The 13044-nt window shown below is 38.6% G+C and overlaps 1 protein-coding gene across 3 annotated transcripts in view; it reads right to left on the bottom strand.

The window, feature by feature from the left end:
* Dnm1l (dynamin 1 like) overlaps nucleotides 1-13044 on the bottom strand; it is a 54997-nt gene that overhangs the window by 35022 nt on the left and 6931 nt on the right. For all 3 annotated transcript variants that reach the window (XM_028778265.1, XM_028778267.1, XM_028778266.1), the window contains exon 2: nucleotides 3867-4014. In XM_028778265.1, the coding sequence (XP_028634098.1) occupies nucleotides 3867-4014 (148 nt within the window). The remainder of the gene's footprint in view (nucleotides 1-3866; nucleotides 4015-13044) is intronic.

Raw genomic sequence — 13044 nt, 5'->3', positions numbered from 1 at the left:
TCCCTGGGCTTGGGGACTCAGGTGGTTAATATTGGGCTGTCTTTCTAGGGAAAAGTAGTGGTTTTGTTGGGACAGGGAGGAATAGCTAGGATTTACTGCATAGCGATAACCTATTGGTAGAAATCTGTAAAACTGTTATTAAGCTGAAGTTATAATTTCTTAAGTGGTACAAAATTTACTTTGATTTCAAATTTAAGGTTTTCATTGGTACGAGTTTCTTACTGATATAAAAGTGAGATTAATATTGTTACTCTCATAGGCATTGTGCCTATATAACACATTTAGGAATACAAGGCTTAGACTCAGTCCTTCTTCAACTTTTTTTAACTGATTTCAGATGGTTAGCCTGTGAGTTATGGGCCTATAGCAAATTCATGGCTCTGAGTTTATTGTTAGGATTTTTTCTATATTTTATTTAGAAATAGCTGAGAGGAGTTAATGGACAACAGTCCAGATTGCCTTACATGGATAGTTGGTTTTCAAAATGTCAGAAGTCCACAGAATTGATGTTATAAACACTTCTGTATTAATGTTCATTTTGATTAGAGACCTGTCTGCTCCTGACAGCTTCCCTGTCTTGGATTCTAAGAAGAAATTGAGCATCTTTGGAGTTACTCCAGTTGTGGTGAGACTAGGCAAGAATTGCCTCTTTTCATTTACAGACAAATTACTGTCCAGAAAAGAACACATTTGTGGAACAGTCGACTGATTATATCTGCCAAGACAGAGTAATCAGCTCTTAATAATTCTGCATTACTAGGTCTGTCAGATGATCCTGGGCCAGAAGACTGAAGATCAGATGCTCGAACATTTTGTAGTATAGGGACTGTCCAAGTGTTCAGCAGTCTCTATAAATTGGCTAAGTTTTAGAAGCTATGGTTTGTGCTTCCCATAATTTCAGTTAATTCAGTCATTCTGGATTTATGACAGGGTTGAAGACTTATAGTCTCATAGCCAATCCTGGCTATTTATTTTGAGAGAAAAGATTTGAGAGGATGGTTTTCAGCTGACATTCATTCTAAAGCCAAGAAAAAAGCCAGGTTCAGAGCTAAGTCTGTTAGGAGAGATGACAGAGGTTCTCTTTAATCAACAAAATGAAGGAGTGGGTATTAGGTCTATCTTGTACCTTACTGATAAAAACTGGTATAGTTATGCTCTAATTATATTTTGAAAGAAAAGATTTTTTTGCTTTTATTTTAACAGGAAGGGTGATACATAGGAGGAGCTAAGGTGGGAGGAGTAGGGATAGGATGAGGAGGAGTAAGGAGAGGAGGAGAACGAGAGGAGGAGCTAGGAGATGAGGAGAGAGGGAGAAAGAAAGAGAGAGAGAAAGAGAGAGGCGGGAGAGAGGAGGAGGGAGAAAAAGGGAGGGGGAAGGAGAAAAATGGAGGCAGATGTTCGCGTGTCTCCACCAATCAAAGATAGTTGGCATATCTAGGCTGGGTATTGGGTTACACTTCCGAATGTATAGGCATCTTGTTATTGAGCATTACCAAAATTATAAAGCCTTTGATTAACATTTTTAAAAAAAAGTTACTAAAAAAAAAAACTTTAGAAAAAGGAAGCAAAGAATTATGGTAGAATAAGATTGAAATTTAATACTCAAATATGCATCTATTTTATACTCAAAAGTAGCTATCCCTGTAAGTAAGTGGGAGCACTATAGATATTTTTCTTTATATGCAAAGACATATATATGTATGCACACGTGTATGTAAACGCACATATATAGCAGGGCATAAGCTCAGGAATAATATATATGCTGATAGAAATGTGCAGTTTTACATGACCTGCCCCCACATCAACAAAACACGATGGGCATATAAGCAAGGTGATACCAAGGAACCAACATGTCTATGTTCTTTCTTTCTTTCTTTCTTTTTTTTATGTTTTGTTTTATTCTTGGCTATGTGTATGTCTTTGTCTGCAGACATGAATGCAGGAGCCTAAGGAGGCCAGAATATCAGATCCCCTGGATCCAGAGCCACAGGTGATTGGTGGGGATTGATCTCCCATCCTTTGTTTGTTTGTTTGTTTTATTATTTATTTATTATATGTAAGTACACTATAGCTGTCTCCAGACACCCGTATGAGGGCATCAGATCTCATTGCAGGTGGTTGTGAACCACCATGTAGTTGCTGGGATTTGAACTCATGACCTCTAGAAGAGCAGTCAGTGCTCTTAACAGCTGAGCCATCTCACCAGGCCCCGTCTATGTTTTTTCTTAACAAGCAACAATTTATTTAAGAAAACATCACATCTGTAAAGACTCTCTGATGGAGATACTGCCCTTTAAAAATGGCTGAGGAAAAAAACCAGACCTAAAGCCCTAAGTTTCTCAAAGTCTTGGTTTAAGGTATTAGGTAATGCGCTTGATGTAACTGGTGAGGATAAAATTCTGAAAATTTTATTCTAGATATTTGAGGCTAAGCAACAGGTCAGCCAAGAATGATCAAATTCAAGGTTCAAACTTTCATAAGCCAGAAAGGGCTGTGTAGTAGACTTTGTCACAAAATAAAATAAATAAAACAAAAAGAATATGAATAATAAATGTTAAAATATAAGTAACTAGTATATCAAGAAGATACCTAGTAATTAAAGAGTTCCTATATAGCTGATTGTCTATTATAAAATATTACTTACTATTAATATCTACAAGCTCATTAACTTTCTTCAGTTATTTTGCAGTCCCTGTTTTAAAGTCATAGTAGATGCTCACGACAAGTTTCTCTGCCTACTTTAAAATAAAATCAGAGTCATCACCACCAATATCTTCCATGATGAACAGGGAAAAAAATCAGATGTAATATTATCACCCCACCTCAGGTCAGAAGATAAACAAGACTGAAAAAAAATCCCTGCAGGTAAGAACAGCTACAGCAATCCCTACATATACTCTCTGAAAGGCAGAGTAATTTTACAGAACGTTAAGAAACAGTGTCTAAGTCAGATATTGAACTGAACAGGATACTGAATGGATTACTCTCAAACACTCCAAAACTTACTAATATGGTAAATATAGGATGTAAATATGAATCATAAACAATTTAAAATTTCTTAATAGAGAACATTTCTTAAAATGTTTCTAGTTTTCAGGTTCAGCTGTATAAAATCATGAATAGACTCGTACTCTGGTCTTACTACTCACATCATCTATTAAACCCCATCACTTCAGGTAGTATAAACAACATGGCAAAAGGGAGGGCCTATAGAAGTACAATAGTATATAATAGAGGAGCCTTACTATAAAGAGGAATAAAATTACTTATATTTTTAAAATCAAATCTCTTCCTATAACTGGACATTGGTAGCATTTGTTTGTAACCAGGTAATTGGGAGGTAGAAGCAGGAGGATCTCAAATTTGAGGTCATTCTTAGCTATATGGTAGGTAGTTCTGAAGCCAGTTTGGACCACCTTATCTCACAAAACCAAGAGATCTTCCTATAAGTAATAGCTCTTCTCTTAGACTAAACCAATGTGTAATCCAAATTAGTGAACACGAGATGATTATCAGGACAGGGCAAGTACAATAAGAAGCTTCAACTTTACTCAACATTTCATATTGCAAATTATTTTGTGTGTCTTGGTTTTTTGCGAGACAAGGTTTCTCTGTGTAGCCTTAGCTGTTCTAGAACTTACTCTGTAGACTAGCCTGGCCTTAAACTTAGGGATCCACCTGTCTCTGTTCCCCAAGTGTTCATATTAAAGTATTGACACCACTCCTAAAGATTTCTGATTTTGCTATAGCTACTACTACCCAATTCACTAATCAACTTTTTTCTTTGAAATTCATACCTTGAAAATGGGGGGCGGGGGGAAGGAGTACCATTTTAAAATAATTCTTATTCCAGCTATGAAATTTACCATTTTCTTCTCCTGTTGTTTTTCTTTTATCTTCTGGTGAAACATGGACCAGCTGCAGAATGAGAGGTCTTCGGGTGACCACACCAGTCCCTCTGGGAAGAAGGTCCCTCCCCACTAGGCTTTCCAGCACTGAGCTCTTTCCACTGCTCTGAAAAGAGATTAGACAAGAGTAAAATAAATGACTTTTCTAAATAGACTACACTAATGAAGCAGCATACAGACAAGCTAAACAATTCAAATCAGAGAAAAGTCTAAAATATAGCCGGGTAGTGGTGGCACACACCTTTAATCCTAGCACTTGGGAGGCAGAGGCAGGTGGATTTCTGAGTTTGAGGCCAGCCTGGTCTACAGAATGAGTTCCAGGACAGCCAGGGCTACACAGAGAAGTAAAATACATAAAAAGTAAAATACATAAAAAGCAGTCCTTATCCCCAAATTGTTATACATTTTTGATAATCTCTTAAGTCTTAAAATCTGTATCATATAGGTATAGTTATTTCATAAACGGGGCATATTTTCTGTTAGTCTGGAGTGCTTTCAAACTGCAAACACTGCCAGCCTAAAAGCAGGCTGTCATATAATAAATGTGTTTGCTTCAGAGGAGACATTCTTTAGATTCTTCAAATTGGAGTTATAGGGCTGATAATAATAAAATCTGTTCTATTTGTACTTTCTGTGACTGAACTTGTAACTCCAGACATGTAATGAAAAATCAAACATATGTCCAGAGACAAAATGATATAATCTATACTGCTTGGATAACCATGAGTCTGTCTGTGTTCTGTGAAACCAGTATAAATAAAGAAGAAACCTGAATGCTAGTCAGTCACAGCTGCAAGAAGCCACTGTGCCTGATTAACTCCTCCCTCACCAACTCCTTATCTGCTCTCAGGAATCTGTCAATTGTTGGAGCTGTCCCCCCCTCCCCCAACACACCCCTACTCTTCAATTCTGGAAGTTGAACAAGCTACAAGGAGCAAGCCAGAAGGCAATGTTCCTCCATAATTTCTGCTTCAATTTCGTGCTCTAGGTTCCTGCTCTGACTTCCTTCAGTGATGGGGTGTAACCTGAGTTATAAGATTAAAATAAACCCTTTTTCCCTAAGATGCTTTCAGTCATTGTGTTTTTCACAGCAATAGAAACCCTAACTAAGACAATATAAAACAGCATCTATATGTGCATTAAAACAGCATTTTGTCTAACACTTAATGTCAGCACATGGAACTTTTTGCTATTTATCTTAGTAACGGTTTCTCTTGCTGTGATACAATACCCACTGTGACCAAAATCAACTTGAAAAGAGCTTATTTCATCTTAAAGCTAGAAGTCCACCATTCAAGGATGTCAGGGCAGGAACTAAAACAGAAGCCGTGGAAGCCTGTCTCCTGGTCTGCTCCCTATAGCTTGCTTAACCTGCATTCTTTTTGTTTGTTTGTTTGTTTTCGAGACAGGGTTTCTCTGTGTAGCCCTGGCTGTCCTGGAACTCACTCTGTAGACCAGGCTGGCCTGGAACTCAGAAATCCGCCTGCCTCTGCCTCCCAAGTGCTGGGATTAAAGGCGTGCCCGGCTTAGCCTGCATTCTTAAAAAACCTAAGAGTGGGCAGAACCCACAGTGAGCTGGGCCTACTCACATCAATCATCAATCAAGACAATGCACTACAGACTTGCCCACTGATGAATCTAGTGAGGTCACATTGCCAACTGAGGCTCCTTCTTCTCAAATGACTCCAGTTTGTGTCAAGTTCATTAAAACTACAGATAGTTACACTGAATTGTATGTTTCTTTTTTTAATTCTCAGATAAATAGCGACTAGCATGATTCCTTGTGGCTTTTTCAGACATCCATATTGTTATCTTACCTCCTTCCTTCCTCTTTATGAACCCCCCTTTCACTCCTAAGGTACCCCACTTCCCCATTTCCACTGTCAAAATCATCTGTATCACATTATTCCCCTTTACCCCTCCACCTTCTTCTGTATTTACCTCTTCCCTTCCCCAAAAAGCGCCTCCCATCCCCTTATGGCTTTATCAGACACCCTTATGGCTATTTTACTCTCTTCCCACCATCTTGTATATTTACTTCCCTCCTCCCACCTAAGGAATCCCCCTGACCCCATTTCCACGATATGAATACTTGTACCCTGATATCCCTTTCTCTATTGATCTCCACCCCCATCCTCCCCTACTGTAACAATGACTACAACAATGACTCTGTTTTACTTTCCAACTTTCTGTAGTAACTATAGGCTATGTTATTCATATCTGAAGATTTAGAGCTAGCCTTTGAAGAGAGAGAGAGAGAGAGAGAGAGAGAGAGAGAGAGAGAGAGAGAGATAGAGAGAGAGAGAATGAATGAGAATGAATGAGAATGAATGAGAATGAGAATATGTGGCATTTGTATTTCTGGGGTTATATCACTCAAAGAAAAAATTCATAGTATAAATGTACCACATTTCCATTACCCATTCTTCAGTTATACAACATCTAGATAGTTTCCATCCTAGCTACTGTAACTAGACAAACAATGAACATGGCTGAACAAGTGTCTGTGGACTAGAATGTTGACTGCTGGACATATGCCTAGGAGTGGGATAGTGGGTCATATGGTGGGTTTATTTGTAAATTTTACGAATTCATTTCCACAGTGGCTACACCAGTTCGCAGTCCTACCAACAGTGAATGAGGGTCCCTACAGCCCTGCATTCCTTTCAGTATTTGTTGTCAGTTTTGATCTGTGCCATCCTAACTGGGTTAAGAAGAAATCTCAAAGTTGTTTTGATTTGCATTCCTCTAATTACTAGGGACAATGGATGTTTTTTGAGAAATTTCTTAGCTATTCTTTTTTCTTCTTTGGAGAACTCTTTTTTTTTTTTAAATGAGTAATTTGGTTTTTTTGTTGTTTTGACTTTTTTTTATATTCTAGATATTAATCCTCTGCCAGATGTATAGTTAGCAAAGATTCTATTCTTCTGTGCACTTTCTCTTCACCCACTTTGTTTCTTTTAGCTTTGTTTCACAAAGTTACACTTGTTATTTGTTGGCCTTAGTTCTTGGGCAAATGGAGTCCTATCCAGGAAGTGCTTTCCTACATCTATCTATATTATGTAGAAATAATTAGAAGAAACTGCTTAGCTTTTCTTCAAACAGTTTCAGTGTTTCAGGTTTAGTGGTTCATTTGGAGTTAATTTTTGTGCAAGGTGATAGATATGGGTCTAATTTCATTCTTCTGCATGTGGACATCCAGTTTTCCCAGCACCATATTTTGAAGATCTTTTCATTTTTCTGTAATATATTGTTGGCAACTCTGTCAAATATTATGTAGCTGAAGTTATGTAGTTATGTTAAGTTATGAAGTTATAAAGCTATGTTTTCGATTTTGTTTCACTGGTGAACATGTACCATATTGTTTTTTACTTCTATGGCTCTGTAATACATCTTAAAACTGGGAATAGTAAAATCTCTCTAACATTGTAGGGGGTTGTTTTTGTTTGGATTTTTAATTTGGTTCCTCGAAATTGTTTTAGCTGTCTTGGGTCTTTGGTAGTTCCTTTGCATTTTAAGGTAATTATATATATTTCTGCTAAGAATGAGATGAGGATTTTGATTGAGATTACACTGAATCTGTAGATAGCTTTTGGTAGAATGGTTATTTTTACAATGTTAATCCTACCATGCCATGAGCACGAGAAGCCTTTCCATCTTGAAGTGTCTTTATTTGTTTCTTCAGTGGCTTAAATGTTTGCATTGTAGGGTCCCTTTACTTCCTTGCTTAGGTTTACCCCTAGATATTTTCTTTTCTTTTAGTCCACTGTGTTCATGATCTCCTTCTTAGTATGTTGTTAGTGGTGTACAGATAGAGAAGCTATGAAGGTTGATTCTGTATTCTCCCATGTTGCTGAGTTTATGGTTTCTGCAAGTTTTCTGGTACAATTTTGGGGATCTCTAATTTACAGTATATGTCATCTGCAAATAGTATAGTTTGACTTCTTTCCCTACTTGTATCCCTTTAATTTCCTTTTCTTGATTTATTGCTCACCTACTATTTTGGGGACAGTACTGAAAAGGAGTGGACACAGTGGCCATTCCTTTCTTGTTCCTGACACTGGAATTGCTTCAAACTTCTCTTCATTGAGGAAGATGTTGGCTGTAGTTTTTTCATATATAGCTTTTATTGTGTTTCCTATAGCCCTTATCATGAAGGCATGTTGGATTCTGTCAATCTTTGGAAAATGATCATATGATTTTTGTCTTTTTGTGGCTTATTACTTTAACTTGCAAGTGCTGCACTATTTCTGCATTTCAGAGATAAAGCCAACTTGGTCACTGTCTTAGGATTTTACTGCTGTGAATAGGTACCATGACCAAGGCAACTCTTATAAGGACACCATTTAATTGAGGCTGGCTTACAGGTTCAGAGACTCAGTCCATTATCATCAAGGCAGGAGCATGGCAGCATCCAGGCAGGCATGGTGCAGGAGAAGCCAGAGTTCTACATCTCCATCTGAAGGCTGCTAGCAAAATACCGGCTCCCAGACAGCGAGGACAAAGGTATTAAAGCCCATACCCACAAGGCCACACCTATACCAACAAAGCTACACCTCCCAACAGTGCCACTCCCTGGGCCAAGCATATACAAACCATCACAGTCATGGTTTATAATCATTACAGTCATGGGATATACTCTTTGTGATGTATCTCTACATCCTATTTGCAATTATTTTATTATGTATTTTTAGTCTATGTTCCTTAGGAATATTGGTCTGCAGTTTTCTCTTACTGTTGAATCTTTATGTGGTTTGGGTTTTGGAGTGATACGAGCTTCATAGAAGAAATCCAGGAGTGCTCCTTGTGTCTGTTGTTTTAAACAGTTTAAGAAATTAAACTATTGGCTGTAGACAATATTTGAAAGTTTAGTAGAATTCTACTATAAATTCATTAGGCCCTGGTATTTATTTCCTTTTTCCAAAAAACAAAAAATAAAAGAGGTGGCTTATGCCCTTAATCCTAGTACTCAGGAGGCAGAAACACACAGATCTTTGAGAGTCTGAGGCCAGCCTGATGTACAGACTGAGTTACAGGACAGCTAAAGCTATACACAGAGAAACACAATCTGGGGGAGAAAAAGCTGGGAAGCTTATTAATATTTCAATCTCTTCAGTTGTTTTGGGTTGTTGACACCTTCTTGGTTGAATTTGGGTGGTTTCAATGAATTTAGAAAATTATCCCTTTCATTTAGGTTTTCCACTTCATGGAGTACAGGTTTTTAAAATATTTCCATACAATATTCTGAATTTCTTTGGTGTCTGTTATAATGTTTCCCTGTTTGTTTCTAACTCTGTAATTCCAGTTTGTTCTTTTTTTTTTCCAACTTTGTGACTTGTATTACTAAGCCATTTATTCAAGTTCTTTCTGACTTCTAAATGTAGGTGCTTAGAGCTACACAATTCCCTCAGAAGACTACTTTCAGTATGTCACAGGGTTTTTGTTTTGTGCTGTTCTGATTTAGTTCCAGAAAGTGAACTCTAAGCTTGCCGTTCCAGCAAGATGCCTGCCTGCTGCCAGACTTCTCTGCTACGATAGTGATGGACTCTTATCCCTCTGTAACTGAAACCGGAATAAACTGTTCCTTCTGTGTTTTAATCATAGCAACAGAAAAGTAATACAAAAGCTAAGTAAAATGCCATTGCAGATAATACATAACCACATATCCTTTAACCACTGATGTACAGTGCATGAGTAAACATGAAGGTGCAAGTATATCTGTACTTATTTAGATTACTTCAGGCATATGCCCAGGATCAGAAGACTTTCTCCTGACAAGTACCTCCGTAAAGGCAGCATTAATACCTTCCTAAGGGCAATACCCGCAATGAACCTGCAAATTCCAACTACCTCTTTAAGAGTCAACCACCTCCAAACCACACCAGGGACCAAATTCAAACCATAACACTTCCTACTTAAAGAAATATGACACAGAGGAAGACAGGCATTTTAATCAACATTCCCCAGAGCCCCACATACTCAGTACGTTTTCACACAGTCAACATTTGCTGTTGTATACTGATGATCTAATACGACATAGAGTCTTTCCTTTTTAGGAAACCTGTACCTCCTCACCCCTCTAGTCAGAATTTTGTATTAGTTCTTTTTTTTTTTTAAAGATTTATTTTATTTATTTTATGTATATATGAATACAGTATAGCTGTCTTCAGAAGAGGGCATCGGATCCCATTACAGATGGTTGTAAGCCACCATGTGGTTGCTGGGAATTGAATTCAGGACCTCTGGAAGAGTAGTCAGTGCTCTTAACTGCTGACCCATCTCTCCAGCCCTCGTTTTAGTTTCATTTCATAAATTTGACTATATAGTTCTTAAAAAATATTTATTAATTGAGGGAGGAGACAAGTAGGGTAGGATCAGTTCTTAGCAGCTACATTCCTTGATGTGGCCAAATAATCTTCTCCTCCTCTGGAGGTATGAATGTGCACCTCATTCTCTTCTTGATAAACTTGAGTGCCTGTTTATTCTCGGGAGATCTTGAGCTGCAACATGGTGCAAAGACACACCTCTCTGATGGTTTCTCCCACAATGGTGGTATATTTGGTGTAGCTTTCATGGCACTGGCTATGCTGGGCGTGCTGATGATCTTTGTCACCTTGTGGGACCTATTAAAGGCCCAGTGTCAAGGCACAGCAGAGCCATGGAGGCTATAAACAATGGTGGTCTTGAAAGGAGGTGGTCCATCCAGCATTTATGCACAGCAGTTGAGATCTGAAATTCCTAATTCCTAATAGGGACCATCTATTCTTGATTAGATTATTTTGTCATCTGCTATATATGCTCTTTCCCAATCAAAGAGCTTACTTTCACATTTCTTATCTCTAATAAAGTCCATAACTTATGCTTTTGATCTTTTTTTAAAAAGATGTATTTATTTATCTTATGTATATGAGTACACCACTGCTCTCTTCAGACACACCAGAAGAGGGCATCAGACCTCATTGCAGATGGCTGTGAGTCACCATGTGGTTGCTGGGAATTGAACTCAGGACCTCTGAAAGAGCAGTCAGTGCTCTTAACCACTGAGCCATCTCTCCAGCTTTTGATCTTTTAGAAGAATTCCAAGTTACTTCCTGTCTTAGGGTTTTACTACTGTGAACAGACACCATGATCAAGACAAGTCTTATGAAGGACAACATTTAATTAGGGCTGGAGGTTCAGTCCATTATCATCAAGGTGGGAGTATGGTGGCATATAGGCAAGCATAATGCAGGCAGAACTGAGAGTTCTACATCTTCATCTGAAGGCTGCTAGTGGAAGACTGACTTCCAGGCAGTTAGGATGAGGGTGTTAAAGCCCACGCCCACAGTGACACACCTACTCCAACAATGCCACACCTCCTAATATCGCCACTCTCTGGGCCAAACATATTCAAATCATCACACTTTTCTATTCCCACATTACATTTTCATAAATTTCAGCAACTACTGTTTTGAAAACATTTTGGTTTTTGCTTTTAAATGAGATATTTTACAGAGACTACATCTTAAACTCTTTTAAATCTGATATAAATTATCACTTTATTTGCGTTTGTGTCCTTCGTGTGTGTGTGTGTGTGTGTGTGTGTGTGTCTGTTGGTTTGAATGAAAATGACCTCTATAGACTCACAGGGAATGGTACTGTTGGAAAGTATGGCCTTGTTAGAAGTAGTATGTCCTGGGGGATGAGCTTTGTGATTCAGAAGTCCAAACCAAGCCCAGTGGCACTCTCTCTTCCTGCTGCCTGCCTATTGGGATGAAGAACTCTTAGCTACCTACCTCTCCAGTACCATGACTGCCTGCATGCTGTATTGCTGGGGACAGCATACAATGACAAGGACTGCCTGAAGTAGGCCGGGATGGAGACATCTCAGAAGCCTGCGGCAGCTCCTTGTAAAGAGAATGGTGTCTGGGACCCTGAGAAGCAGGAGACACATCCCTCCAGGGGACCCACCATCTGAAATAAGGGACTGTGTACAGTAGGCAGGGATGAAGACAGCTCAGTAGTCCACGGTAGGTCTTTGTAAGCTTAGTTGTTCCCATTTCTCCTAGTCTTAGACCCGGACAACAGCTGTATAGATTTCATTTGTGCATGACTGTTTTTCAGTTGGCCTTGGTGTTCATAATTATTCTTATATCTGACTTTCTTACTTCTTTCTCCTGCTCTGGTGAATTCTGTGAAACTAGATGTTCCTTGATGTAATGATTCTTAAACAATTAAAAATTGAGGCATGGGGCACAGCATAACATAGTCCTAATGGCTCAGGTGCATGCTGTGTGTTCTCATCTTGGAAACAATGCAATAACTGCACAATGGTAGTCCCAGACTATTGCTTGACTTTTAAAGAAAGTTTGAAGAGATTATTAGAAAATGAAATAGAGCCAACATTGGGACCCCAAGAAAGGAAAAATCCATCGAAGTTACAAAATAAGTTCTGCATAACATTTAAGATTGGTTCCTAGATAAGGATAGAATACAAAAAAATCTTATACTAGTAAAGTCAAAACACTGGGACTCTTAGGAGAGTCATTGTGTGCAATGTACAGAAGCAGACAGCTAGGGAACTGCTGAGTTAAGGGTTAGCTTGACTCTTTCCGGCCACTGCCTGGCAGCTTTGCCCATGTCATTTACCATTAGCGCATCACAGGAAAATCCAAGGAGCTGACCTCGGAGCTCTGAGCCCTGAAGTATAATAAATTAAAAGTTAAAGTTTAAATAATGATAAGTTTGCAATTATTATTTTGGCTACAGTCCTGGGAATAGGGAAGCTTGGAACTTTGGGGAACAATTGTAATTCTTAATTCTTTGTGGAATGTGGTTATTCTTTTGAATTTGATTTGGCAATGATTATACAATGTCTTTTTTTCTACCTGATTTTGGAGTAACAATAAAAGACTGGGGTAAGGCGAAGAAGTATGTGAGGTGAATGTGGAGAGAGAGAGAGAGAGAGAGAGAGAGAGAGAGAGAGAGAGAGAGAGAATATATGAGTGAGAGCGCAAATGAGAAGGCAAATAAAAGAGTATGTAGAGAGTGAGAGAGCATGAGACGAGCATGTGAGGAGTGAGTGAAGAGAGAGTGTGAAGAGTGAGTGGAGAGAGGATGTGAGGAGTGAGTGAAGAGAGAGTGTGAGGAGTGAGTG

Source organism: Grammomys surdaster, unplaced genomic scaffold (assembly GCF_004785775.1).
Source record: "Grammomys surdaster isolate TR1022 unplaced genomic scaffold, NIH_TR_1.0 331, whole genome shotgun sequence".
NCBI classification, from domain to species: Eukaryota; Metazoa; Chordata; class Mammalia; order Rodentia; family Muridae; genus Grammomys; species Grammomys surdaster.
The sequence above is the reverse complement of the archived record's forward strand: the minus strand, read 5'-3'. Positions and strand labels throughout refer to the sequence as shown.